This window comes from Aspergillus vadensis, assembly GCF_003184925.1.
Source record: "Aspergillus vadensis CBS 113365 unplaced genomic scaffold BO88scaffold_8, whole genome shotgun sequence".
NCBI classification, from domain to species: Eukaryota; Fungi; Ascomycota; class Eurotiomycetes; order Eurotiales; family Aspergillaceae; genus Aspergillus; species Aspergillus vadensis.
The window spans coordinates 681093-706018 of record NW_020292046.1 but is presented as its reverse complement, the minus strand read 5'-3'; the positions used below and the strand labels follow the sequence as shown (position 1 = coordinate 706018).

The 24926-nt window shown below is 48.2% G+C and overlaps 5 protein-coding genes and 2 non-coding genes across 7 annotated transcripts; 5 read left to right on the top strand and 2 right to left on the bottom strand.

Annotated features, from left to right (window-relative positions):
* The first annotated feature begins 3415 nt into the window (after positions 1 to 3415).
* Positions 3416 to 3495, top strand: BO88DRAFT_t113. Its single transcript has one exon. It is a non-coding gene; the product is annotated as a tRNA-Pro (tRNA).
* A 206-nt stretch (positions 3496 to 3701) lies between these two features.
* BO88DRAFT_t114 lies at positions 3702 to 3781 on the top strand. The gene has a single exon. It is a non-coding gene; the product is annotated as a tRNA-Pro (tRNA).
* An 818-nt stretch (positions 3782 to 4599) lies between these two features.
* On the bottom strand, positions 4600 to 7418 carry BO88DRAFT_404002 (putative APSES transcription factor). Its single transcript, XM_025706503.1, has 3 exons — positions 7151 to 7418; positions 6852 to 7038; positions 4600 to 6795 (listed from the first exon to the last, which is right to left on the bottom strand). Exons 1-3 carry the CDS (start codon positions 7196 to 7198, stop codon positions 4949 to 4951), a joined length of 2082 nt encoding a protein of 693 aa, XP_025564160.1. The 5' UTR covers positions 7199 to 7418; the 3' UTR covers positions 4600 to 4948.
* Positions 7419 to 7640: 222 nt separating this feature from the next.
* Positions 7641 to 8567, top strand: BO88DRAFT_404001 (NADH dehydrogenase [ubiquinone] 1 beta subcomplex subunit 7). The gene is made up of 3 exons (XM_025706502.1): positions 7641 to 7680; positions 7773 to 7897; positions 7986 to 8567. Exons 2-3 carry the CDS (start codon positions 7790 to 7792, stop codon positions 8088 to 8090), a joined length of 213 nt encoding a protein of 70 aa, XP_025564159.1. The 5' UTR covers positions 7641 to 7680; positions 7773 to 7789; the 3' UTR covers positions 8091 to 8567.
* Positions 8475 to 11711, top strand: BO88DRAFT_480672 (glutamate--cysteine ligase; the record flags this gene model as incomplete). Its single annotated transcript, XM_025712158.1, has 7 exons — positions 8475 to 8493; positions 9233 to 9303; positions 9376 to 9441; positions 9503 to 9645; positions 9702 to 9827; positions 9883 to 10468; positions 10533 to 11711. The coding sequence occupies 7 exons, from the start codon at positions 8475 to 8477 to the stop codon at positions 11532 to 11534; spliced, it is 2013 nt and encodes a 670-aa protein (XP_025564158.1). The 3' UTR covers positions 11535 to 11711.
* A 185-nt stretch (positions 11712 to 11896) lies between these two features.
* BO88DRAFT_414101 (uncharacterized protein) lies at positions 11897 to 12358 on the bottom strand (the record flags this gene model as incomplete). Its single annotated transcript, XM_025708154.1, has 1 exon — positions 11897 to 12358. One exon carries the CDS (start codon positions 12356 to 12358, stop codon positions 11897 to 11899), a length of 462 nt encoding a protein of 153 aa, XP_025564157.1.
* A 1448-nt stretch (positions 12359 to 13806) lies between these two features.
* On the top strand, positions 13807 to 15957 carry BO88DRAFT_262718 (cholinesterase). The gene is made up of 4 exons (XM_025702297.1): positions 13807 to 14266; positions 14335 to 14521; positions 14578 to 15198; positions 15269 to 15957. The coding sequence occupies exons 1-4, from the start codon at positions 13985 to 13987 to the stop codon at positions 15865 to 15867; spliced, it is 1689 nt and encodes a 562-aa protein (XP_025564156.1). The 5' UTR covers positions 13807 to 13984; the 3' UTR covers positions 15868 to 15957.
* The last annotated feature ends 8969 nt before the right edge of the window (positions 15958 to 24926 follow it).

The window sequence follows — 24926 nt, the reverse complement described above, 5'->3', positions numbered from 1 at the left end:
AAATCAGAAAATCACTAAAGATGAGTAACGGGCGACGGGACAATCCAATGGAAGTCACAAGGGTGAGCGAGGACTTGAAAAGGATGCCGAAGCACTGGCGATTAGTAGCCGTAGTAAGAAGGTAGATGAACTAGTAGTTAACGGAGAAGCAGTGGTAGTTGACCACTAGTTACGTTAGTAGATGATGATCGGATTATTAAGTATGGGGGGGCAAATTGAGGGAGAACCAAAAGAGGAGGCGGCGAGATGCTGGAGCCAGTGGGGCTCCAGACGGTCGGGCATTTGGGAAATTTGGGGGAAAAGCTGAGAATGGGAAAAAAAGAAGGGGGGGGGGAAAAGGAAATGGCGAACTGAACTTGAACTGAACGGATTACTGACCACTTTCGCGGCTGATCGAAGATAGTCCCGGCCTAGCCATCCCACTCCCTCTCTTTTTGCAGATCATCCACCACTTCCTCCTGTTCGGTGTATCTACACCACGAGGGAACTACCCTCGAGAAAATCTACTTCTCCTTCTCCTTCTCAAACGACTCATCAGTCTCCCGGTGTTAAGGATATTCCTCTCCTCTGTTTCATTTCCGGCTGAGCGCAAAAAAAACCGACGGGCGCTGCTGATCGACCCTAGTGGTGGATCATATTTTACTCTCTAGTCTCTACTCAGTCTACTGCACTTCCTGTCTAATGATCTGATTTCCTTCGGTACCTCTCTAAGACTCTAACAGCTAAGTAGACTAAATGGTCTGGCGGCAGGATAACCTTTTTTTTCTGCACAAGAAAATCCCGCATCGACAATCCGTCCAATTGCGAAGAGCAGCTGTGATGGTACCTCGAAACCTTCCGAGCGCTTCCTACATCGAGTGGCCTTCCTTCGTCTTCCAGATCCCCACCCGATCCACTCACGATGATTGCAGTAGAGTGGAAGAGCCACGATGCAGCATGCGGAGGGGGGCTGCTACTAGTCTACTGGGCGAATCCCGTAGCCAGAATTCTCCGCCTTCCCCCCTGACCAGTGGGCATTGGCATCTGATAATTAGTAGCGAAGGAAATCGCTAGAGTGACCCGGTCCAAAAGGATTCGCCCAGGAGCCACTAACTCCCGACTATCTCGGTTGCCAAGCACCTGAATGGAACCTTCTCGCCTGCCACTTTACCGGTTCTAGCGGCCTCCTCGTGCCTTTTTATTCGAGACCATACTTAAGTATGTAGACTGGGGATGCCATTTCAGTATCTTCCCCCCCTGTCATGAGGATTCCGTGGTAAGCTCAATCAAGTTACCCGGTTTGAGGGTGGAAACATGATTGGGCGTGTTGCTGCTGGCCTGCCGAACCATGCAATGTCTCAGTTTGCTCGGCCTTTTCACTCGGTCAACAGGAAACGAACGCTCAACGCCCGTGGGCTCCCGAGTGCTCCTGCAAGTAGATGACCCCTTGAAAATCTCGTCTCCATGTGTGTGTGGAACGGGTGGTCCCGCAGCCCGTGAGCTACTGGCAGCGTCAAACGAGAAATTGAAGGCAGCAGAGATGGCCCTGCACATCCGATCACCAGTCAGCTCATTTTACACGCAGATCATTGGTGACGTTGCTAGAGGTCTGTGTGCCACTGGGAACCCAGATGATGGTCGATGAGAACTGGTCTGTCTGTGGAGTGGTTCTCCTGGGTCATGTTCCGTGGATCTGCCAAAATCGAGGAAACTGGATGGGACTTGACCCGACCATTCGCTTAGCTGTAACTTTTTTGACGCCTGCTGACGGTCTAGTCAATCAACTTGGCAGGCATTGTTCCTCGCTGAAAATTTTTGGAACACGTCTTGGTATTGCGATATGGCGCGCAGAGCTACTCCTTCGGGATAAACAATGTGTTGGACGGTTTCAGTTTCATGTCGCGGCGGGATTCCGAGCACAGTAAACTCAAAGCTACAGGAGAGCTAGGCAACATGGAGGCAATCGGGGGTAGATCACCTCTCAGCCCAGACCGTTAACGAGCACGCACTCTGACAATATACACGAAAGGCTGTGTATTTGTGGGAGGTACCAAGCGCATACAAAGCTGACAGGCCAAAGTACCTACTGATCCAGCATCAATGCACAGTCTAGTCGATTTGTTCCCGATTACACTAATAGACATTACAACTCTGTAATCACACGATCTTGACGGTGACATGGAATATATCGTCGAACAGCTGGATGCGTTTATCATGCGATGTTCGCATTGTCATGCCCAAACGGGTGGTCACCCACTGCGCCATTATTTGGGCTATATGGGATCAATGTCCATTTGTTCATATGGAAATATGAGTGGGGGGCCTGGCATAAGCGTCGCATCACACCGATGCTTCGACGCAGGTTCTAACCCAGTTACTGCGCTCAGGTAGGCAGATCTCATGCAAGTTGGATGGCTGTATGAGGATAGTAACAGGTTGACCGTTTACATTTCTCGGCCGATTTATGATTGACTGTCGACACATCCTGAATTTATCCAGTGCCTATCCTCTACTAACCTGTCTGCTAAAAAATAGCCTCTATGTACTACTCTATAAACGGTGTGTGTTTCATTCATACTTGCAGTGGCGGAAGCTGACCTGTAGCTGCCTCCCATCCTGGTCCGTGTGAATCCCTGCCCCATGGTATGATCCTTTCCTCCATTGTGGATATTTGCCTTTGCTTATCATGCCTAATAGCAGTTGTTGTTACCGTATCGTAGTCAACCTGACGTCAAGGAATCGAGTAAAATCGTCCGTGTCTTTTCTGATCGGCTTGCGGCACCATAGTGCTAACACTATATATCCTTCCCGCAACAAATGCGCATCAAAGTGGCCCAACGCCGTGACTAACAGCCACTATACAAAAGCAACGCATCAATAGTTGCTCCCAGCAACGGAATTCTGATCCATCAAACTATAATGACCACCCAGTCTTCTTCCACATCCCGTCTCCTTTTCGTCACCCATAAATAGCCGCGTGGCAAAACACCCAACCTTATTATACCAATACCATTGCTTCAAATTAACTTAAAACCCCAGTGACTCGCTGTACCTGCCTCGCATGTATACGAAAACACCAAAAGAATAACCCAGGTCCTGAGTAGCCATGGGACATAAGTGAAGCCAAGAGATCGGCTTGCCACAATGCCTTGAAGTCAGGATGGGTCGTACCGGCTAGAACAACGCCGCACGGCGGGAGTAAATGCAATGCAATGCGCACCTGTTAACCTACTAATAAAAGTGAAATAGTACGGATACGGGGCGCCTATCACTATTTCCCGTAGGCCGAGATCTCGCCAGCAATCGGCAGGTTAAACTCGATGTCAAAACCTAATGGATAATCAATCACACGCCCGGACATGCATAGAGCACCTAGTACTCCAAAGCCTTCCAACCCACCATGAATCCATCCAGGCAAATGGATTACATAACAAAAGCCCGGATGGTCTAGTGGTATGATTCCTGCTTCGGGATTTGAAATGCAGGAGGTCCCGCGTTCGAATCGCGGTTCGGGCCCGTAATTTTTTATCTTGTTTATTTGCTCACTGTCACATGACTTCGTACATGTGGTCTTCGTTTGCAGTTGCCTGTTTTGTGTGTGTCTGTTGATCTCACTCCCACCACGACGGATAGATAGATAGACCTCTGTGGCAACCCATAATCTACATGCTGACGCTCGGCTCTGCGTATGAGACATGCTCAGCAAGATGTTTCATAAGTTAGCCCGGATGGTCTAGTGGTATGATTCCTGCTTCGGGTTTTGAAATGCAGGAGGCCCCGCGTTCGAATCGCGGTTCGGGCCCTACTTTTTTTTGCCTTTTTTTCCGCCTTTTCGAGGGACATGCGACCTAGTTCGCCTACCCCTTTTCCTTTCCTTTCTTTTTGCAAGCTGAAGCTGGAAGTAGTCGTTCAGTGCACTGCCACACTGTGACAGTTCCTCGATGAGAATATTATGAAGTAATCCAAACTCTATATACATTATTCGTCTAGAGCAGGCTAAATTGCATTTGTTGCAAGTCGTGCCTGCCTACCTACCTACCCTGCTGGTCCAATTTCATGCATGAAACCTTCATCTTGCGATTTAGTAGATATTATATGGCCTTTTACGCGAACCTGAATAAAGCTCACTTCTTCGCTCTCACTTGCTAACATCTACCAACCGTACCATGTCGTGTACCAGTACATTCATAGTATATCATGCTTCCAGGTGACTGAATCACTCAGACCTTGAGAACAACTAGTTAACCAGTGTCAAGGAACCTAAACCGGAGTGGTATAAGCTCTTCACATGCAAGTATCAGAAGGTGCCAAGAAGATCAGAGACACTATCCATTTTAGTTTCGAGTATGGTCTTGGCCTGGCCAGAGAGAGAGAGAGGGAGAGTGGGTGAGAGAGAAGATGGCAACATATCTAAAATTTTCATGACAATCTCAGAGCCCAGCCACGATTATCTCCATGTGGGCTTAGACACCTAGGTAAGCACTACGTTCGTGTTCGTGTTTGCTTTAAATTCACCTAGAAGGGACGGACGGGATGATCATGCAAAAAAGGCTTTTTAGACTTTATGTAGATAGGTAGACAGGTGAAGGAAGATGAGTGGAACCACGAGATTAGAGAAGGAAAAAAAAAAAAAAAAAAAGTTGAGTGGGTATCTGCTGGCAAACCAGAAACTCAAATTGCCCGCCAGAAGTAGTAGTAGGAAATTAACATCAACATGCATCAGTGATCGTGAGAAGATTGCAGCGCAGGCCCAGGTGAGAAAGTAGACAGGGAGGTAGGTAGGTAGGTAGAGTTAGCCTGTTGCTCATTGCTCAGGCCCGAGGACTAACTGTCCTTGCGTAGATGGTAATCATGTCCAAACCGGCAATAATTTACAAGTAAATCCATAACGAGAAGCGTACCACAGATTGAATGGACTGCGGGAGGTGAACGATTGATGATTGGAAACGAACAATCCCTTCCAGACCAATCAGGCGTCCACAGATACTGTCGGACCAGGGATGGGGAATGTGGCCGATTCCCTGGCCTCTGGATCTGGTGATTCGGCTCCTGTAGCCTTCCCATTCATTCGATCGAACTCGAGTGTTTCAGCCAGCTCTGCGGCCATTGGATCCAAATCTTCCTCTTTGAGGCCGGTGGCAAGTGCTACCAACTTGCGATGGACATCGAACTTGGTGCTTACACCCGCATCGGCTGTCTGTTGGACAAGATCCTTCACGGCTGCGCGCCGAGCCTTTTGGGCAGAGCACAATTGACGAGCCATAAGGTATGTGCGACGTAGTTGGTCCTGGTCAGATCCTGTATCCCCCTTCTCAGGCACTGGCGTTGAGGCGATCCTCTCCCTGAGTCGAGCCTCGTGGATTTGCTCCAAGAGTGATTCGTAGCTGATTTTCAACTGCTCGTAACGATCAAGCTGCGTGTCGATTGACTCTTCTTCGGCTTCTTTCGCCACCAGCATACCGACCTGTTTCTGGATCTTTTGTCGATCCGATTCAAGTTGCGCATACAGTGCCTCCGGGTTCGCAACATCGTCTGAATCTTGCTGGGTTGCCTTGGAGCTGCCATAGCTTGCGGTGAGTTTCTTGTTCGCTTCGGACATAATGACGGCGATCTTAGACATTAATGCCGAGGTAGTAGGGGAGGAGTCCTGCGGAAGGCTGGGAAGCAGGTGATCTGATGTAACAGGTGCCTTGATGTCCGGATCCAATTGATCATTGCCCATCGTAATAGACGAAGGGGGAAGAGGGACGTCGCGCTCATTAGGTGGTACTCGTCGGACGATAGTTGAGGCTGCCTCGCCTTTGTTGTTTATAAGGTCACCAGCTCGCGGACACCGCGCGAGTAGTAGGTCAACCAAGCGAAACGCGCCATTTCGAGCGGCAATCAGAGCAGCAGTGTCCCCATTCTGATCTTGACAGGACAGCAATAAATCAACTTCCTCAGCCGAAAACGTAACGCGTAGCTTATCTAGCAATACTTCGCAGTAATATCGCGAGCTCTTCCATTTTCCTTTGCTCCGAGTAGTTTCTGCTATGTGGTGAAATAGAGTAGCGCCGAACCAGTCTCGAAATGAGACTGTGTCCAAGAGGAGTTCTAGTAGCGGTGGAAACGTCCTCTTCTCGTAATTGTTCGTGAACAGCACGGCACGCACGAGGGGTGTCTCCTCCTGGTCAGATAGTGCTCTGATATTTGCCCCTCTCCGTAGTAGATCCCTCACAATCTCCAGGTCACCCATGGCGCATGCCCAATGGAGAGCAGTATTTCCAGAATCGTCAATCGCGCGGTCGACCTGGAAGTTGGCTGGCGGTTGTGGAGGAGGAATACGTGTCGCTTCCGGAGCATCCCCTACCGTCATGAAATAATCCAACAGTTGATCACCATAGAGTATATGTTCCTGTTCACTAATAGAGATTGCCGGAGCCTCGTTTATCCCACGCTTGCGCTTCCGTGAATATGTACCATTCTGAGACATTACCATAATTTCTTCATCCGCTATCATAGACGATGACTCAAGCGTTGCTTGTTCTAAAGATTCATCCTCGTCGAATCCTTGGCTCATTTCATAGGGCTCATAGGGTGGATAGGCGGGCGGTGCCATACTTCGGTGCGGTTTTGGAGCAGGGACAACTTCTTCGGTTGCGACTCTCTTGTTTGTATTCTTTGGGGCTCTTGGCTTTGACGAGGCTGCAGTGGTATGTTTCGGGGCAGGTGGTGGACTGCGATCTCCAGCGACATAGTCGAATATCGGCCTCAGCTTGTCGATGATGTTGTTGCGCTCGGCGAGCATACGGCCCTCGGGAAGCGGAATCCAAGTACCTGCATATAGTTATAGCGCCGCAATGCGAGGCGATATTGGGAAATTCTGGTCTTACCTTGATATTTTCCATAGCCACCTTGAACCTTTTCATGGACCCCTTTCTGCACCTCGCGTTCTAGGATGCGAGTCCTCGCAGGCTTGTCAAACCCGGCAACTTTCAGAATATGTGTAGCATTTATCCAGTCATCGGAACGTCTTCGCATGACACTGTCGCCATCGAGTTTGAACTCATAAACCGGGACCTAGCCACAAGTGTTAAATTGCTGTTGTAAGCCTCCTTACGGTGTTGTTCAACACGCCTCAAAGGACGAGGTTTTTGCAATACCAGAAAGGGCAGAATGAAGGAGTACTCACACTGCTATAAGTAGCAGAGTAAACTTTGGAGAAGTCCACCGCCGCCATGATGCGCCTCTTGTAAGCCGATTCAATTCTGCGAGTTCCGTACGATAATAGGATGTTTCCGAGCGGCGTCGCGACTTGGACACAAGGACATAAAAGTCTGAACTTGGCTACCGCAAGGCATCAAATTTCAAAATTGCCTGTTGCCTTGGTCAATCACATGAATCTCAGTGGAAAGCGAGCTGGGTTCGTCGTAGCCCAGCAACATCTATCTCAACACGCGACGGATGGCAGGGCTGGATAAGACGCGCTCCGGGTACGTTGACCGCGTAAAGTGGATTTGGATACGCTAAACCTGTTGTGGAACCAATAACACGTGATATCACATGACTTATCGTCCGGAAGGAACGACGACTGCGGATAGCTGCAAACCTCACAGCCCAGTCGCCTATCCTTGGAATAACCTTCAATTGAGTCACCCCCTCGTGTCAAGATGACTGCCGTCGAGTCTGTGAAGAGTGCCGTTGGGCTTGCGGATAGCACCGGTATGTAATTGTTGCCATTGGGGTCTGATGTGTCGGAAGGCAGTGGTGTGAAAGTTGGCACCGGATGATTAACGATTAACGCTTGACTTTAGCTGCCTCCCGCCAGGAAATGTCGGATGCTCGTCTTCCCCTCCAATACCGCGACTCTTGCGCAGGCCTTCTGATCCCATTGAACCGCTGCCGCCAGCAAGAATACTACCTTCCCTGGAAGTGCGAGGTGCGTTGTTTTCACTCTGGTTTATTCATGGATTCCTGTTCATCTTGTCGTATTTATAACTAACGCCATGCCTCTTTCCACCCAATAGGACGAGAGACACAGCTACGAGAAGTGCCAATACGAGGAGTTCAAGAAGCGTGTTGCTAAGATGGAAGAGCTCCGCGCCGCTAAGGGTGGTGCCCGGAGCAACTAATGATACCACAAATATCGGCACGGCATTCGAGACGAGCGAAGGAGCGGGTTATGTACATAGAGATTCTGAGATTGTTTGTCCATGCACCGACATTGGCGTTGGGAATCATCCAAGACTAGGCTTGCCATCACCACACCTGCGAAGACCAGAACGGTCGATTGGCTAACCAGTAGCACCAACCGTACTTTTGGGGTTGTTCGGCTTCGACGCTGCTTGTGAGGTCTGGGGGTTGAAATCATTAGCAACCCTCGAAAAGACAGCACAGGTTTCTTCAGGCCAGAAGGGACTCAGACCTGCCTCACTTTCCAACTTTGCAATATAATGAGAGCGATGATTTGTCAGGTGCAATTACCATGATATTTTGCGACTTTGTCCGCGAGTGCCATGAGATCACACCTCAAGGGCAGGCAGATGCAAATTCAGCCATGGCGCAACACCCTGGAGACAATGATGGGTTCGTAAAGAGCTTCCAGTATGCTTCCAATTGGTCATGACATTCTTCATGCATCTTTCCGAAGAACTACATAGAGACGAATGACCATCTATATTTATCTGCTTGCCCTCCATACATATCGGCCGCCGCGGAGCAACTGATAGTAGATATCACATGACCTCTAATCCCTCCACGCTGCTTAGAAATCGGCGGCATTGATAATCACCGACCACTGCTTACTGCCCCGCCCGGCCTACCAGAAATGGGGGGAATAAGTTTCCCGGCCACCAATAGGCGCTTGAGCCTTTGTACCCGAAGGTTCGACAGAATTTCTCAAGGTCGGCAGGGTCAGCAGTTTGTTCATATTTAATCGATCAGTATCTGCTGCCCTTGTTGTTTGTGTAAAGCCGTTCCGGGCGTGTCTTGAAGTCACGACATTGCGTGCCACTGACGTTGGCTTATTCTGCCGTGGTTCGGAGATACTGCCGGGAAAGTTCCCCTCATCTCCGCGGGGTTCTGGATGGCCTGACCTTCGAACTTTTACTTCACCCAAAGCCACAGGAAAACCTTGGAACCTCAGACTGGAATTTGCAATCCAAAGTTCCAACTGTCTGGTGTTGACAACATGGGCTTGCTGTAGGTGGAGCGTGCTGGGTCAAAGCCGGATTTCATTGATGCGCAAAAACTAACATTGGCCGTTCCTTCAGAGCGCTTGGGACGGCTTTGGACTGGCCAGAAGCCAAGAAGAGAGCGGATCAGGTTCGCAAATGGGGAATTGAGGTAAGAAACTGATCTTGTGTTGAATTTTCCCAATCATGTACTCTAGGTGGGGTTCTTTTCTGACTGAGATAGCAATTACTTGCCAATTGGCATAGAGCCAAGGGAAAGGAACGGAATGCCCTTCTCTGGGGTGACGAGGTAAGTCGCAATCTTCACATTGTTCTGTTTCAATGTTCGCTAATTGCTCATTCTTCGTTAGGTCGAGTATCTCGTCGTAGCAGTCGATGATGAGAGCAAAAAGGCCCGCTTGTCTCTCGCTCAGGCCGATATCCTCAAGTCGCTCGCTGAGGACGAAGCATCATGGAAAGAGGGAACTTCCCCTCTGTCTCAGAATAAGGAACAGTGAGTTGGGACTAGGGTTTTGGAAACACGAGAAGAGAATCTCTGACGGATCTTAGTGAGGGCGAGGAGCCACCTCATTTCCACCCTGAATTTGGCCGATTCATGCTGGAAGCCACTCCCGGTAAGCCCTGGGGCATCGACTTCAAGGATCTACTGAAAGTAGAGTCCAACATGAAGTGGCGGTAAGTTTTCGGTTTTCCCGGGCAAGTAATGACGTCTCTGATGGACGTATAATAGGCGTGAGGTTGCAAAGGCTCACATGGCACCAAATGAGAGTCCTATCACCCTCACCACATTCCCTCGTCTGGGGACAAAAGACGACTATATTCAGCCTTATTATCCCCCATCGGGTCCCGCATTGCGATCTCAGTTTGTTCCCGACGAAATCGCTAACCCCCACATCCGATTTCCAACCTTGGCGGCCAACATAAGATCAAGGAGAGGCCGGAAAATCGAGCTGAATGTGCCAGTTTATAAGGACAAAAATACGCCTGAACCCTTTTTGGATCCAACAGTGGACTATGACCTCCACAACTGGCCCGAGGATGATGATGTCCGAAATGGCGCGGCTAAGGAGGGTCATGTTTACATGGATGCCATGGCTTTCGGCATGGGGAGTTGCTGTCTCCAGATAACTTTTCAAGCGAAGAACATGACGGAAGGGAGAAAGTTGTACGATCAACTTAGTCCGCTGGGGCCTATCCTTTTGGCTCTCACTGCCGCCACTCCGATATACAAGGGTTTCCTCGTCGATACAGATGTCCGTTGGAATCAGATCAGTGGAGCTGTTGATGACCGGACACGGGAGGAGCTTGGTGAACTTGTAAGATTCCGCTCTTCTGTGTTGTTTGTTCCTCAGTTTCAAGAACGGTATTAACACCATGCAGCCCCTGAAGAATGATAGATGGAGGATCCCCAAATCCCGATATGCTTCGAACTCGACTTATATCTCACAAGATCCTAGATTACGAAAAGAATATCTGGATCCCGATCTTATCGTTGATCAAGACATCAAGAAGCGATTGATGGATGACGGCATGGATGATCTTTTGGCGACACATTTCGCGCACCTATTTATTCGTGATCCACTGGTTATATTCTCGGAAGACCTCGAGGAGCTGGATTTGAACAAAGCAGATCACTTTGAGAACCTGCAGTCGACCAATTGGCAGCATATGCGTTTCAAGCCGCCACCGCCTGACAAGGATGACATCGGCTGGCGAGTTGAATTCCGATCCATGGAAATCCAGATGACCGACTTTGAGAACGCCGCCTTTAGCATCTTCATCGTGCTTGTCACCCGTGCGATCTTGAGTTTCGATCTCAATTTCTACATCCCGATCCAGCGTACGACAGAGAACATGGAAACTGCGCACCTTCGAAATGCAGTGTTGGAACAAAAGTTCTACTTCCGCAAAGACCCATTCTCTCGTCGCAGACCGAACCAGCAATCGCCAGGTGGCAGCAATGTCTCCTCTACGACATCCTCTGCTCATAACACGCCACCTCCATCGCCACCACTACACCCGGTGGAGTCTGAGTATGATCTAATGACAATTTCCGATATTATCAACGGTTCCCCTGATGGATCATTCCCTGGATTGATCCCGCTCGTCGAATCTTATTTGAACAGTGTCAACGTGGATGTTGAGACGCGGTGTTCTCTAGCCAGCTACCTTGACTTAATACGTAAGCGTGCGAACGGTACCCTTTGGACTGGAGCCAAATGGATCCGCGAGTTTGTTGCGTCGCATCCTGGGTATAAGCATGACAGTGCCGTATCCGAGGAGATTTGCTACGACTTGGTGAAGGCTGTGGATGAGATGACTGTCAAAGAAGGCAAACACGGTACAGTTGGGTGGGAGCTCCTCAGAGGCAAGAAGAATTAGATGGCCGAAGACGAAACTTGTTGCATATAGATGTAGATAGCGTGCTCCTCATATTCTTCTACAGTGAAGTGAACATAATTAGAACTTCCTTGTCAGCTGATTGAAATGGTAAGTCCTGGAGGACATCCAAGCATAGTTATTAGACAATAATTTCAAAATTTATCTTCGTGGTGCTTCGTTGATGGTAAGCCTTTAACATTCGTCAATGTGCCGCGCAAAAGGGCCGCGGCTGACTGCCATGTGATTCATCAATCAACTATGATTTCGACTTCCCTATCTTGATTTATTCCAAACACACTCCCGTTCCTCCAAAGGCCCAAACTCCCCATTTCCGTCATTCAGGCATCTTTCACTCCTGGCCACTATGGCAACAACGTCTTCTCTTCCTCCGTTGGCTGCCGACATGAATCCGCCAGCCCTGTCACTTTCCATACACCGTTGACTTTATGAAGAACGAAAAGCTCAACGCCCACATGATGCACGACCCCATTGACCTTTGCCCGAAAAGGTGCCCATACTGCAGCCATGTTTCCGGGCGAATATACCTTCACCTCTGGATCCCAGATGCGCTCGTCGATTTCGTCCTGAATCCGTGTCACTTGCTCCACGAAAGCTCCAATGGTACAAAAGCGAGGGAGGGTGGGGGATGGTGGCCAAACAGACATTCCTCCTGCCCGAACACAGCATTTCTCGAAGTCAACCGGGTTTTTGGTCCTCAGTGCAGCTAAAAATCCATGAATGACGGCCATGACAGAATCAACTTCGTCGGAAGGCTCGGGCAAGCCTGCCAGGGGGACCGCCTGGTTTGGTATTATCCAATGCATACTTGATGCCTTCAAAGAGTATTTTTGAGGAATCGTGTCGAAAGATTTGTGGACACTGCTTCACTCGTCATAAAAGCTGGATTTTGATGAAAGGAACCCCGTCTTCACTTGCGCACCTGGAGAAATCCAGACGGAGTCCAGGATTCAGTATGTTCCTCCCCTTTGCCCCAGTGTACTGGCATGATATGCAGTTTACTGATGTGACAAATAACCAGGATACGAGTCATCGAAAGCCTTTGTCTTTTATGTATCTGACAGATAGAGCAGAAACTGGCAATCAGGCATGGTTTATTGAAAAAGACACTGCATATTTTCAGGCGGCATTCGAAACAAAGGCTTAAGAAAAGGCCTGTAGTGGCAATACTCTGATATAAGACCAACGAGCCAGCTGAACGTGTTACCGTTACAATGCCAATGATGGGCTTGTGCCACGAGTATACCCTTCGCTCCCGTCAGTGCGTGAGAGGGCCATGGGAAGCTTTTGCAAGCTCCTGATAGCATCTGCCGAAATTTTGGACCGCAAGTTAACGAAGCAGCATAAAATTTTCATGCATAACCACATTCTGCTTTCGCACTATCGGTGTTGGATGGGCCTTTCGGAATCAGGAACAAGAAGAACAGCGTCAGCTCAGCTCATATGCTTGTCCCACAGAACACCATAGCTCACACACCCTTCTTAACATGACCCCTCGTACGACTCTAGCCTTGGTGGAGACGTTCTCGCCTGGGCCCCTTCCTGTCCATGTGCAACAATGAGAAAGCCTTGCACCGGACGAGCTAACCTCTATAAGCAAAGCGATTTCTCGTCGGATGTGATTTACAAAGCCAACCTGTGTCAATGCCATAGCTTAGAGGCTTCTCTTATACCGTTGGTAGAAGACAGGGAGAATTTTGCCTAATAAGAGCCACACAAGTAATTGGGTTATCTCTGAGCCTAAACATGCATTATGCATCTGCCAATTTTGGGCACTGGCGGTCAAGCGACCCGCATGTCGCTTTTCTCTCTGGCGCCTCGTCTGCCATTCCCGTCTTCGACATTACTCTGTATCGCGTCTGCTTCCATGTCGGGTCTGCTTCAGGGTGTAAAAACGATCAGCCTTCGCTCTTTGATTTATATACGATGCACCAGATTTATCTATTGCGCCGGCATGAGGTCAGTCCACATCACCACAAGCTCAGGTGCTCATCCAACCGTCGCATGAAATTACCTTCCGGAAAGGCCCCATACAACTCATGCTCCGGCAAAATAATCGGCTTGTCTACAAATTAAGACTCGGCAATTGGACGTCCTCGATCTGCCATTTTGACGATGAGGTCACTGTGCCAGCTGTGTCCTATGACTCTATAGCTCCACATCTCGGTCGATAATCCTACCAGGAGCGAGTTATGTATGACGGTTGAGCCTTCAATGCCGCGATTCCCCGCACTCCTCACCCCATGCTCTCCCGGCAGAACCCCGGAGACAAACCCCACTAATGCACCAGGTGCAAGCTGGCATGGATTGAATTATCCGGGGTGCATTCATCCTTGTTCCCCACATGTTGGACCCTTTCCTTATAATGGCCGCCCCAGCAAACCCCCAATTGCTGTCGGGCCAGCGCAGATAGCAAATATCTCGTCTGTTTAATGATGCCAAAACTCGCTGTTGCTCTTCTCGCGTTACTTGCCGTGGGCAATGCGGCGCCAACTAAAGTGGCCCGCTCCGCGGCCAGTCCTACGGCCCAGGTTCGCAACGGCACATATGTCGGAGTGGCGAATGCGCATTACCAGCAAGATTTCTTTCTGGGAATGCCGTACGCTCAGCAACCTTTAGGTGACTTGCGATTCACGGTGCCTCAGTCCTTAAATGAAAGCTGGAGCGGAGAGCGCGATGCAAAGGAGTATTCCAGCATCTGTGTAGGGTACGGGGTAAGTGCGCAAAGCCTTTCTGGGCCGGCCCTGGCATATTGGTGTCATCTAATGGGAGTATCTGTTAGACCGATTCAATTTGGTACCCACAGTCCGAAGCGTGTCTGACCTTGAATGTGATCCGCGATTCCTCTGTAAATGAGAACTCGAAGCTGCCCGTGGGCGTATGGATACATGGCGGTGGTTTCTATGAGGGATCCAGTGCTGACCAGCGCTACAACATGTCCGCGATTGTCGCCAACTCCTACAAAATCGGTATGTTCACATATAGGGTTGTGGAGTTATTCTGACTTGTGACACTCGCACTGTAGGGAAACCATTCATTGCAGTCAGCTTAAACTATCGCCTTTCGGCATGGGGCTTCTTGAGCTCCAGTCAAGTCTGGGGCACTGGGAATACCAACCTAGGCATCAGAGACCAGAGGCTAGCACTCCATTGGATTAAGGAGAATATCGCAGCGTTCGGAGGAGACCCAGAGAAGATCACCATCTGGGGCGAGTCCGCCGGAGCGATGTCCGTTGGCTATCACCTTGCAGCATACGGCGGGAGAGACGACGGGCTCTTCCGTGCAGGCATCATGGAATCGGGAGCGACTATTACTGCTAGCCCAGCCAACTATACCGGGTACCAAGCGCTCTATGATGAGCTCGCGGCCCAAGTCGGTTGCTCCAATGTAGTAGATTCGTTGCAGTGCCTGCGCGAAGTACCTTTCGAGAAATTGAACGCTGCTCTCAACACCACAAGTGGCAACTCGGAGTTCAATTTCGGGCCTGTCATTGATGGAGATATCATCAGAGAATGGGGTAGCCTCCAGCTTGACAAGCATGAATTCGTCAAAGTCCCTATTCTTGCAGGTACCAATACCGACGAAGGAACAGCCTTCGGCCCCACGGGTATTAACACGACAGAGGAGTTCTATTCATATCTAACAGGTATGTACGATGATCAGTTGAGATACTGAAAGAACCCCAGGACAGCAATATGGGCTAATCTCACGTGCAGATGGCGAATCTGGATTTCAGCTACCCCCCACGATCGCCCAGGAAATCCTGCAGCTCTACCCCGATGACCCAGCACTGGGTATCCCCGAATTCCTTGGAGACAGTCGAGTCCCGTCCAAAGGCTACCAATGGCGGCGCACTTGTGCATACGCAGGGGACTATGTAATGCATGCCAACCGGCGGCGACAATGTGAGGCGTGGACAGAGACCTCGACGACGGCGTACTGTTATCGATTCAACATGCGTGCGGCCGATGTCCCCATCCTGTCTGGCGCCACTCATTTCGAAGAGGTTGCCTTTGTGTTCAACAACATCGCAGGACTTGGGTACCATTACGGAAAGCCATTCGCAGGGATGCCCGAGTCCTACGTACAGCTAAGCAATTTGATGACCAGCATGTGGGCATCGTTCATCCACGATTTAGATCCTAATTCGGGCATCAAGGACTCCGATGTGCAGTGGCAACCGTACGGGAAGGATCAGCCGGTTGATCTGGTGTTTGATGCGAATGTCACGAGCTACAGCTACATGGAGCCAGACACGTGGCGGAAGGAGGGGATCGACTATATCAATTCCGTGGCCAACGCGTACTGGCGATAAGCTTCATGCTATCGAAAAACACACATGTGATGAGCATGAGAGTTTTTTGCCTTCCGATCGATGTTGCATAAGCCAAGGCAAACAAGGATGGTAGAGGGGGTGCGAGCGCATCCAAGTCGGCCACGGTTGTTGATTGACGGTTCCCTCGTTTAGAGAGCAAATACAGATGCCATACTTATTCAGCGAACCCAGTTTTCCCAATCGGATGGTAGATCGGTTCCGAGTTGTAAAAAAGCAAGATCATACGTAGTTGTTACAAGAGAAAGCAAAGAACCTACAACATAACATAACAGCATTACATGTTTCAAATTACCAAATGCCTGTATGACAAAAACCAAGCAGAGACTACTAGTAGGGCTTCTGGTCGGATGTACCTGCGATGACCTACCTTTACACACGCGTGTGGTGTTCGCCCATTGTACCAAGGCCAAGCCAACGGCCAAGACACGGAAATAACCAAGAGCTAGAACCGCTTTCCCCTCCAAGAATCAAGAAACCCAGGAGGGGAGTAAAAAGAGAATGTGGAAGCGATAAAAGGGGTCTTCTTTTTTTTTGCCATTCCTTTTTCTTTCTTTCCTAGAGAGGGAGGAGAGTCGGCGTTCACTGTCAATCAGCAGAGTGTTCGCCGTCCCGAAGTGGTGTACAGGTTAGTAGTAGACTGTATCCGGACCATCGGGGACATGATTATCATACGATCCATAACCAAGTCCCCGATTGTACTACGGCTTCCAAAACAAGAATGATTGGAAACTAAAATAATCATAATAATAATAATACTAATACTAATAAAAATAATGAATAGAAAAGTAAAGACAAGAAATAAAAAATCCAAGCTCGGCAGGTAAAATTTTCCCCCTGGTCTTGTTGTAGGTTCACCAATGACAGCGGATCCCCGATTTTGACATCGATGGGGACCCTCTTCCCCCCCTCTCTCTCCCCGTGGCTGTCATGGAGGGGGGAAAGAGGGGGGTTGTGTGTGTGTGTGTGAGTGTGTGTGTGTGGAAGAAGGGCAGCTGTCATATCCTTTCCCATTGTGGATAGGCCAGCCAGGGGTCTGTCTGTCTCTCCCCTCGGGGTCTATTCTCCCTTTCGCTTTTTCCTCTTGGTATTCCGTCAACCGGTAACGATCGGGGAAAAGAGTCAGAAGTGGGCGAAATTATTCATCTTCTAAAGCGTATGGTTCCAGATGAAAGGCCGTGTGAGAATCTTATCCAGAAATTCTATCTTACTCCAACCATTGGGTCGTCCCCATCCCATCGATTTAGTTCGACTAGTTGATCTAAACGAGGGAAGGAATGCGTGTTCCAGAACAACTACTACCCACTGGCTTCGAGGGGTTTTTTTTTTTTTTTGCAAAGTCGGTAAAAATTACCTGATTGCAGAAATCTAACCATGGAACGAATGTTCAGTTCCCGAGCCATTCACCCAGGGGAGAGAGACGGACGGCTGTGATGGAGAACTTTGAACATTCCAGAACAAACAAAACGGCTTAGCTGGAGATTAGTTACTACTACTCCAATAGTAGAGTTAACTAAAAGTAGTAAAGAGAAGTGGGAACAAGTTCAAGTCAGATAAAATTTGGTATAGATAGACTTGGTCGGACTAATCGACTACTAATCTACTAATCTACTGACTAGACAGTTAACTACTTGTAACTAATTTACAAGAATAGATTTCCTACACGGATGACCAGAGAGGAACGGAACGGAAGGAATGAAGGAAGCAAGGAAAAAAGGAATGACGGGGGAGGAGGGGAGGGGAACCAATCTAACACGGTTGCTTTGATTGAAGGTTGCCGATCGCGATCGTTGTAATCAAATCAACCAGGTTGTCATTGACCAGAGAGACAAGAGCCACACCACACCCACTGACACCTCTCCATCAATTCATCCGGTGGCGTTAAGGACGGGCCCCCCCCCCATCCCCTCTCTCCTTCCCTTATTCTTCTTCTTCTCCCTCTGTTCTATTCTGTTTCTATTAATTAAAATTGATTGCCCGTATCCTCTCTAAATTATTCTTCGTTCCTTCTTGACAATCAATCCACACACATCCACACCTGCCCGCCCCATCCATCTATCCATCTCGGGGACCTCGTTTGCGGGATCTTACTTACTTTGCTTAGTAGATAGATACGTAGATGAAATTGGAGTTACTTCATTTCCCTTAGCCCTGCTTTTAGTAAAGTGTCATCATCAATATCATCATCGTTCATTTCCCGGCCCCTCTCTTCTGCAGATTTGATCCTGACTACTACTAGTTTAAAGTAACTTATACTTAGATAGTTAGTCCCGAGGGGGGTCGCCGTTCTATTGACATTTCTAAATATAAGTTGGTTGTTCCCACTTCACCGAGCGGGAAAAAATCGATAGCAACACGTACTACGAAGTTAGTATAGTCCTACTACATGCTGTCATATTGCTCCAATTACTACTACAACAGTAGTACTACTATTACTCCATGTTCCACTACCGGCGATAACAATGATGCATATCCCGAATCCCGAGCAATGTGGATATACCAATACCTCGATTTTTAATTAAACAACTAATCAAAAGAGAGACAAAAATAAATACTACTACCAAGAAAAGTAATTACTACTACCAAGAAAAGTAAAAGAAGAAACCATCGATCCGATCGGATATAGCGAATATCCGTCCGTCTCTATTACTTGCTTACCTACTTACTAGTATGTACTAACTACCAAGATCTACATCTACCTACATGTCAGTGGTTGTCAGCTTTCGTCAGTCCAATCCAAAGGTGTAGTACTAAAGTTTCCAGTTCTAGATCCCATAAGCCGGGTGTATCCGTGGTTTCCTATCCACGTGTTATTCGGGTCCAGGCTAAGCAAACTGTAACTAAGTGAACTAACTAACTAACTAGGTGAGATTGGAATCGCCAGACAAGGAATTAATTCAACTTTTTAGTTTATTTTGTTGGAAAAAAGTTTGGTACCGAATTTGATGGTGTATGTATGTATGTATGTATGAATGCTGTTATTGCAAATTTACGGGTGTGAGTGTGAGTATTGTTCAGACAAACAGGTTTTTTTTTTTTTTTTTTTTTTTTATCTTTCGATGATGAGTTGTCTTTTTCCTTTGGTTGGGTTCTATGTTCTTTTTTCCCTTTTACTTTGCTGGTTTATGTGGTGGTGAGGTTAAAGTGGTCATTTTGTGATGGTGTATATATATATATATATATTAAGATGGGTGGTAACTTCAATATCCAAATACTACACACGAACATACAAATATGTAGATTAACTGTGTGACAATATCATTCTACAATACTAAGTAGTATCAATACTTCTACATCTACTAGTAAAAAATACACCTACAGACCATTAACCCTGCAGGTCATCATCGCAAACTGTGCGGTATGGGCCGGTGCGAGATATTACTGGTACTAACACACACCGAGCGCATCTGGACCACGCACACACACACACACACACACACACACACACACACACACACACACACACACATACATCCATACAGCAGCAGCAGCATGCTACATATGTCTAGCTTCGCTAGATCAGTACTCCAGCATCCCATTAGTGCTTTATGCGAAATACTACTCATGCATCTACTACTACTAAGTACGTCTTCTTCATGCCGTTTCAAACTCTATATGACTGCGGGCATAAATAGGGACCAATAGGTAGGTAAGTAGTAACCTCCTGGTTCATTGGCCATGATCAAAGCATCAGAGCAATGCAAAAGTGAAGCATAACCTACAAACTCTCTACTACTTACTACCTGAAAAAAGCTATATTTGCAGAGTAGATGCGTAATAAATCCAAAGGTACATTTTCGAAAGTATTATAACCCTTTACTAGAATACGGAACGTAAATTATGATGATACATGGTAAAGGGCAGCATCATGTGGTACCAAACATTCATGTGGTTAATTTACGTGGACCCCCCAAAAGGGAAAAATAATAGGTTAAGTTAGTCGAGTCAGGAAATTCAATAGAATCTATAATAGAAAACTACTATAGTCTGACCGACGCGATCGGAAAAGAAAAGGCATATCTCATAGCCATATGGCTTGCTGGCATGATCGATCGGGGATCAGGTTACATCGTGTCTCAGACTCTTAGTGTGTAGTGGGGAGGGGGGGAAGGAAGGAAGGAAGGCAGGTTTCTCTATCTACCGTATGGGTTAGCATCGGAGACCCGATCAGAAAGAAGTAAGAGTAACTAGGTAAATTAATTTATGCTTACTTGTTCACATGATGGGGACCCGATCGATAGTAGTTTAGATGGCCACATATTATTAATATTCGCATTGACCTGACTAGTTAGTTTGGTTGTCGTATATTGCTGCTGTGGCGCAGTGCTACATGAGCAGAAAGTGGTGGTCAGGTAATAATGGTGGTTTGTGTGTTGGCTACGGAGACCCGTGTCGAGTATACTACTAGTTCACCTGCATGTTACCCCCCTAAAGAAATCGTCCATTTGCGCATGATGCAATATTTTCCGAACGTAATCATTCGCCTTGAGAAGTTCCTTGTTATGACCATCTAGATGTAGATAACTATTAGATAGATAGTAGTAGCCAAAGACAGGCAGACAAGCAGGCGTGCAGCCCCTTTTGCGGGCTGATTTGTAAGCTCCATGACTCGCAATTAATATACCGTGTGGTAAATATAGCTGCCTTCAGCGGTGGCTATCCGAGGCTGCAAGCTCAGCAAGCATGGCGTCCGGGATCAACGACAATAATGTCCTTCACTATAGGATCCTCAGAGGGTCGATACTGAATAGTCAGTGAGTAGGGCAACGGGATGACTTGGAGGAGAGGGGAGTGGTGGGTGGGTGGAAGAGCGGCCCCAGGCGTAACGTGCTGACTCTTCAGAGCCAGTTTATGACGCTGCTTCACTATAAAATGGAGACCGAGAGCCAACGGCGATTCATTAAACAGTCAGATACTAGCACCGTTCCGGTTGTCATCTCCGTGGGCTGTTCGTTAGTCCCAGTGATAGACCTCCGGACCTCATATATCTTAGCCCCAACCACCCAAGATCCGCGCGCAGATTAACCCGCCGATGGGCGATGGTCGATAGGCGACGCTAACTAAACCCAAGTCTAGGCGATAGATAGACAGTCCCACTGCCCAAAGTTGGCAACAGTCGAGACGAGGATGACTGCCACTGTTTACCCGTACTGTTCGTTGTAGGCTACAACCCACGGCGGGTTGATGATCAACGGCCGTTATCAAGTCAGGAGCCACACCTTGACTGGATCCATCCTATGAAGGCACAGAATCTTCGAGGATCCTCTCTCCTCCCCCTATTCTTTTGTCTTCATGTCTTTTCCTGTTTTTTCTTTTCTCTCTCTAACCAGCTTCCGAATCTTCTCTTCTGGAGAAGCGGCCAGAGGCGCTGGGGTCCACTGACAGTACCCACTTTCTTATTTGCCGGGTAAATTCGACGGGTTTCCAGTAATGGGTTTATTGCGGGCTTCCAGACGGACGGGACGGAGGATTTGAAGAGTGAAAGTCGAGAATATCACCAGAAGCTAAGTCAAGTGATGAACTGGAACCCGTCAATCAGATCCATTCTACCGGGAACCGCGCTACTCAGCCTGTATTATGTTGTGTTGAAGATGTACTCTACCTAGCGAGCGGGGACTGCCAGTTCGCAGCCCTTTTCCAAAAATTTGGTTCATCTAATTTATCCCTTTTCGGGTGACAACCTTTGGAGGACTAGATGGCCTTGGCTAATGAATGAATGCGAGATCCGCCACCTCATCTTTCCAGACGGAGATTTCACGTACTTTAGTTGATATCCTCGACATGTCATCGAGATAATCTCATGTATCTATGCCTCACTAGGATCGCGTACTTTTTGCCACCATGCATAGTTAACCTTCCGGATTTGCGCTGATGCGTCCCCCAGTGATCCGTCAGGCCTGACCACCAAAGAGGTGGATCACACCACAGCCGGGTCCGTAGATGTGGTGGGGAAAGTCAACGTTCAACGGCTTGGAAATGGGTGCGTATCTGGCAGTTACCGTGCCGCGGCCTCCGAATACGCCAAGTCCTTCACTCGAGCTGCTGAGAAAGGAAAGCAGGATTGGGCTTGCTGGGGCGTTTTGACACCACACCGATCTTATGGTTGTGGCTCCCAAACGGTTCTATTGCAGTCTGCTGGGCCGCGCCACTACATGATTCATGAGATGGCAGCCTCTTTTGCTGTGGTCGTGTTATTCTCTGTTAATTCGTTCTTTCTTATCCACTTTTGCTCCCTTCAAGGAACCGTGTCTGGTGGATCGCCCAACCGCCTCGTCGGTGCCAATATTGGAGTGTAGATGCTCGAGAAGTAATGATTATAGATCTCAGTGTCCATCGATGTTTCGGGATTTGCTTACGACTCGATTCGGGGTATGCACGAGAGCCGAAGTAGATCCGTCTTGCGGCCGGCGCAAGATGAGGCGACAAGGGCCGAAAAAAAAAATTGAGGTGTGGAAAAAATTTGAAGACGGCGGGACACCCTACCCAAGACCGTTAGACTGTTATGGCACACAATAATGCGGTCTTGCTTTCTTTTTTCTTTTTTTCTTTTTTTTCTTATTGCAATTTTTCTTTTTCTTTTTTCTTTTTTTTTTTTTTTTTTTTTTTTTTTTTTTTTTTTTTTTTTTTTCTTTTTTCTCTCTTTTTTCTGTTCATTCCTTTTCTTCTTGCCCCCATTGTAAACAAGAATTCTGACAATATTATGGTCTTCTATAGAATTCGTTCGTGTCGAGCTGACCATGGAACCTGTATGCAAACCTGAAGTGGCGATCGTCACTGTGGCTCAGAGGTCCTGTACACCCTCTTGTTCGTTCATAGTCTCTCTATCAGCCATGCAGATAGCCACACATGGGTGGGACAAACACCTTAGTTGTAAAGGATTCCGATGATTGACAGGGCCATCTGTCGAATTCGTCACCAAGACAAGGGTTTCTCCAGTCGAATCTTGGTACACAATACGCCAAAGACGGGAGAATGAATGGAGCCGATAAAATATGGTCCACTTCACGTGTCTTCCAGGGGGTGCTGAAGGAATGGTGAAAGAGGAATGGACGACAAGTGGGCCGGCCCTCCGTCTGATCCCCTAGACTCCTTAAATGGAAGGAGGAGACCGAGGCTATCCTCAGCAACTGTACTCACAATACCATACATACTCGACTGTAACAGCGCTCTATATTGAAGTCATTCTATACACAGTAGAACACCTTATAGGGCATCCTGACCAGCCAAAGGGACATGGTTAAGATTGAATCGTGCATGGATGAGTGTTGTTGCCGGTTGGAAGGAAGCCCTTCCGAATTCTACTGTGGTCAATGGCACGGATTTTTCCTTTCTCACTTGCATATATGGTAACCGAATCTCTAATGGGAATCTTTCGTAACCATTGTTACTTACCTTTCAGCGAATCTTTGGGTACTAAACAATACTCAGGAACTTACTGATATTGAAAGTACTGCACCTGTATTCGATGAGAGATCAATTATTCCCTCAAATGGGCTTTAGTGGACTTGGAAATTTGGGAATTTACTCAGTAGAGACCATACTAGGTGGTTGGCGGAGACCGTTAGCGTCATTAAACGCGCTCCCAATCGGTCGGCCTGCAGGAAACCCAAGTCTTGGTAGTCCAAGGACAAAGCAGGCCAGAGGTGAAAAACATCGGGGTTAGCCGTTTTTGACGAAACCCCAGCTGTCAACTTCCTGGTTTGGGATAAGTCGTCGGAGAGTTTACCGGGAGGGATCCACTACCGTTTTGACACTGGAGCTCTTCCTACCCCCCTTCTGCTCTTTTTTCCGGCCCATACAGCTGTGCCAGCCTTTTGGCCCATGAGCAATCGGCCCGTCTTATGCAAAACAACAAGGGCCAGGTCAACCCAAAGGACTGTGCAGAAATAGCTCGTAGCTAGCAGATCGAGATACTGGGCGCATTAGTACCTTTGGCATGACCCGGAGAGGCGTCTACACACTATACCGAGGTATCTCGTCGTGAAAACAGCTGCAATTTCTTGACTGATGACTCGTCGGACAAACAGCAAGGATTACGAGTCAGTGTAGAAAGTATCAAGAGGATCCCCCTCACTGATGCGGACGTATTTGGCGCTGTAATGGCTGTTGGAGCGTCAGTAACCAGCCCCAGATGGCGAAAGGGGTGGCAGGCAATAGTGAGAGGAGTATCAAATTTCGAATGGACTCATGACACGATGTCTGCACCAATGAGCAGGTAACTGTTGAGGAGGATGCGATCGCTCGCATCCTGGGCTCTTGCCATAATGGTCGAAGCGCTGTCGCTCACTTTCCTCTCTGGACTGGATGATGATTTTTTGACCATCCTTGAGCGATCGTAGGACCCGGTCCCACCCCATCCCCCATTGCCGGTATCCATCAGCTGTACTTATCCTAATATTGATAGAGCGCAGTCAGCGAAAACGTTAGCGAGGTGCGACGGCGAGCCAACGGTCGCAACGGCCCTTGAACCATCTCTTTTGGCGCTGTCGATCCCATTATCCGCTTTTCGGCCCACCAGTCTCCAACCCCATTATGACACAGTAGAGCTGTTTTGGCTGCCATATGTCTTATTGATAGAACTCTTCCGATACCAACGGTGTGCTCTGAAAGTACTCCTGACTCTTTCAACCCTGAAAGCCTGTTTGCTGGCTGGGGCTGTATACAACACCCCACATTGTCCATCTGGCCCCATAGTTGCCGTATTTCCGACTCCTTTATTGAACGTGATAATCGAATATAGAGAACAACCATACCAGTCAGCAGAGTTCTGGGTACCAAGGCCCTCTACCAGGCCTCTGTGGCGTCGTGTAAAATAGCAATTCGGCGGTACTTTTAGGAATTCGTAGGTGAAGTCCCACCTAGATAGCCCCCAAGGGGCCAGTATAACATGTACTTTGAAAAAGACGTAAAACATCTTTTTCAATCTCCCTGTACAATATCATGGTTGATTGGTAGAAGCAGGATAACTCTAGTGGGTCAGAAGAGTGAGTACGCCACTAGTGACGGTATAACTTCGTAGATTGAGTGTCTCCGTTAGCAGG

Excerpts from the sequence above, each read along its gene's own strand:
- BO88DRAFT_404002 (XM_025706503.1), bottom strand. The coding sequence starts at position 7,198 with ATGGCGGCGGTGGACTTCTCCAAAGTTTACTCTGCTACTTATAGCAGT. Across the intron at positions 7,039-7,150 it reads ACTCTGCTACTTATAGCAGT|GTCCCGGTTTATGAGTTCAA; the intron begins GTGAGTACTCCT and ends ACTTGTGGCTAG. Across the intron at positions 6,796-6,851 it reads TGGCTATGGAAAATATCAAG|GTACTTGGATTCCGCTTCCC; the intron begins GTAAGACCAGAA and ends AACTATATGCAG.
- BO88DRAFT_404001 (XM_025706502.1), top strand. The coding sequence starts at position 7,790 with ATGTCGGATGCTCGTCTTCCCCTCCAATACCGCGACTCTTGCGCAGGC. Across the intron at positions 7,898-7,985 it reads ACCTTCCCTGGAAGTGCGAG|GACGAGAGACACAGCTACGA; the intron begins GTGCGTTGTTTT and ends TCCACCCAATAG.
- BO88DRAFT_262718 (XM_025702297.1), top strand. The coding sequence starts at position 13,985 with ATGATGCCAAAACTCGCTGTTGCTCTTCTCGCGTTACTTGCCGTGGGC. Across the intron at positions 14,267-14,334 it reads GCATCTGTGTAGGGTACGGG|ACCGATTCAATTTGGTACCC; the intron begins GTAAGTGCGCAA and ends AGTATCTGTTAG. Across the intron at positions 14,522-14,577 it reads CGCCAACTCCTACAAAATCG|GGAAACCATTCATTGCAGTC; the intron begins GTATGTTCACAT and ends CTCGCACTGTAG.